At 41.7% G+C, this 787-nt stretch overlaps 1 protein-coding gene across 1 annotated transcript; it reads right to left on the bottom strand.

Annotated features, from left to right (window-relative positions):
- LOC103399401 (adenine DNA glycosylase-like) lies at nucleotides 1–782 on the bottom strand (the record flags this gene model as incomplete). Its single annotated transcript, XM_008338092.2, has 4 exons — nucleotides 1–118; nucleotides 318–431; nucleotides 519–590; nucleotides 663–782. Coding segments are annotated over 4 exons (408 nt in total), but the record flags the coding sequence as incomplete, so codon positions are not given.
- Between the last annotated feature and the right edge of the window lie 5 nt (nucleotides 783–787).

The following is a 787-nucleotide window of genomic DNA, read 5'->3' as shown; positions in this document are numbered from 1 at the left end:
ATGGACTAGTAAACACTCACCAAAGAGCCTCAGTTACTGCAGGACTGGTACTGTCAGCACCAATGGCCCTGAGACGACACAGTACCCGGATCACATTGCCATCTACAGCTCCAGCAACCTAAGCAACAATAATAAATGATAACATTTTATGAAGTGGAGTGGGTACATGTCAGACTTCACAGGGTTAAGTGACTTGAAAATAAGAAAATGTGCTCCATGAAGGAAGTGGAAACTTAGAATTATATAACGTAAGAATAACTACAGGTTTGCTATAAATGTAAGTAGAGACAAAGTTGTCCGTGTATCTGCGGACCAACCTGTCCCAGTGCAATAGAACCAACGGCTGCTGCGGTGTAACGACCCACACCAGGAAGCTGTTTCAGCAGGCTGTCAACTGTCCGAGGCATCTGTCCATTCAGCTCTGACGCCACCTAGGAGAAGAAATGTGTTGAAACAATAAAAATGTTTAAATATGTAGTTGTGCAGAAAGTGCAGATTTGAAAGGTTGCAAAACAAACCTTTTGAGCTCCTTCATGGAGTCTTTTCCCTCTGGAATAGTAACCAAGACCGGACCACATCTGGTTCACTTCCTACGATTGGATACTTCAGTATGAAACTAGAACATTTCACACAAACCATGTCTGTATATTTTTAAAAATTACCTCCAGTGTAGCTGTGGAGAGATGCTGCACAGTGGGCCAACGCTGAAACAGAACGAAGCAGCTGTTACAGATAAAAGGTTTATAAAAAATCTTTAGATTAAGGTCTTTAGGCAGCTTTAAAAAAA

This window comes from Cynoglossus semilaevis, unplaced genomic scaffold (genome assembly GCF_000523025.1).
Source record: "Cynoglossus semilaevis isolate Cse_v1.0 unplaced genomic scaffold, Cse_v1.0 C19034638, whole genome shotgun sequence".
NCBI lineage: Eukaryota > Metazoa > Chordata > Actinopteri > Pleuronectiformes > Cynoglossidae > Cynoglossus > Cynoglossus semilaevis.
The sequence above is the reverse complement of the archived record's forward strand: the minus strand, read 5'-3'. Positions and strand labels throughout refer to the sequence as shown.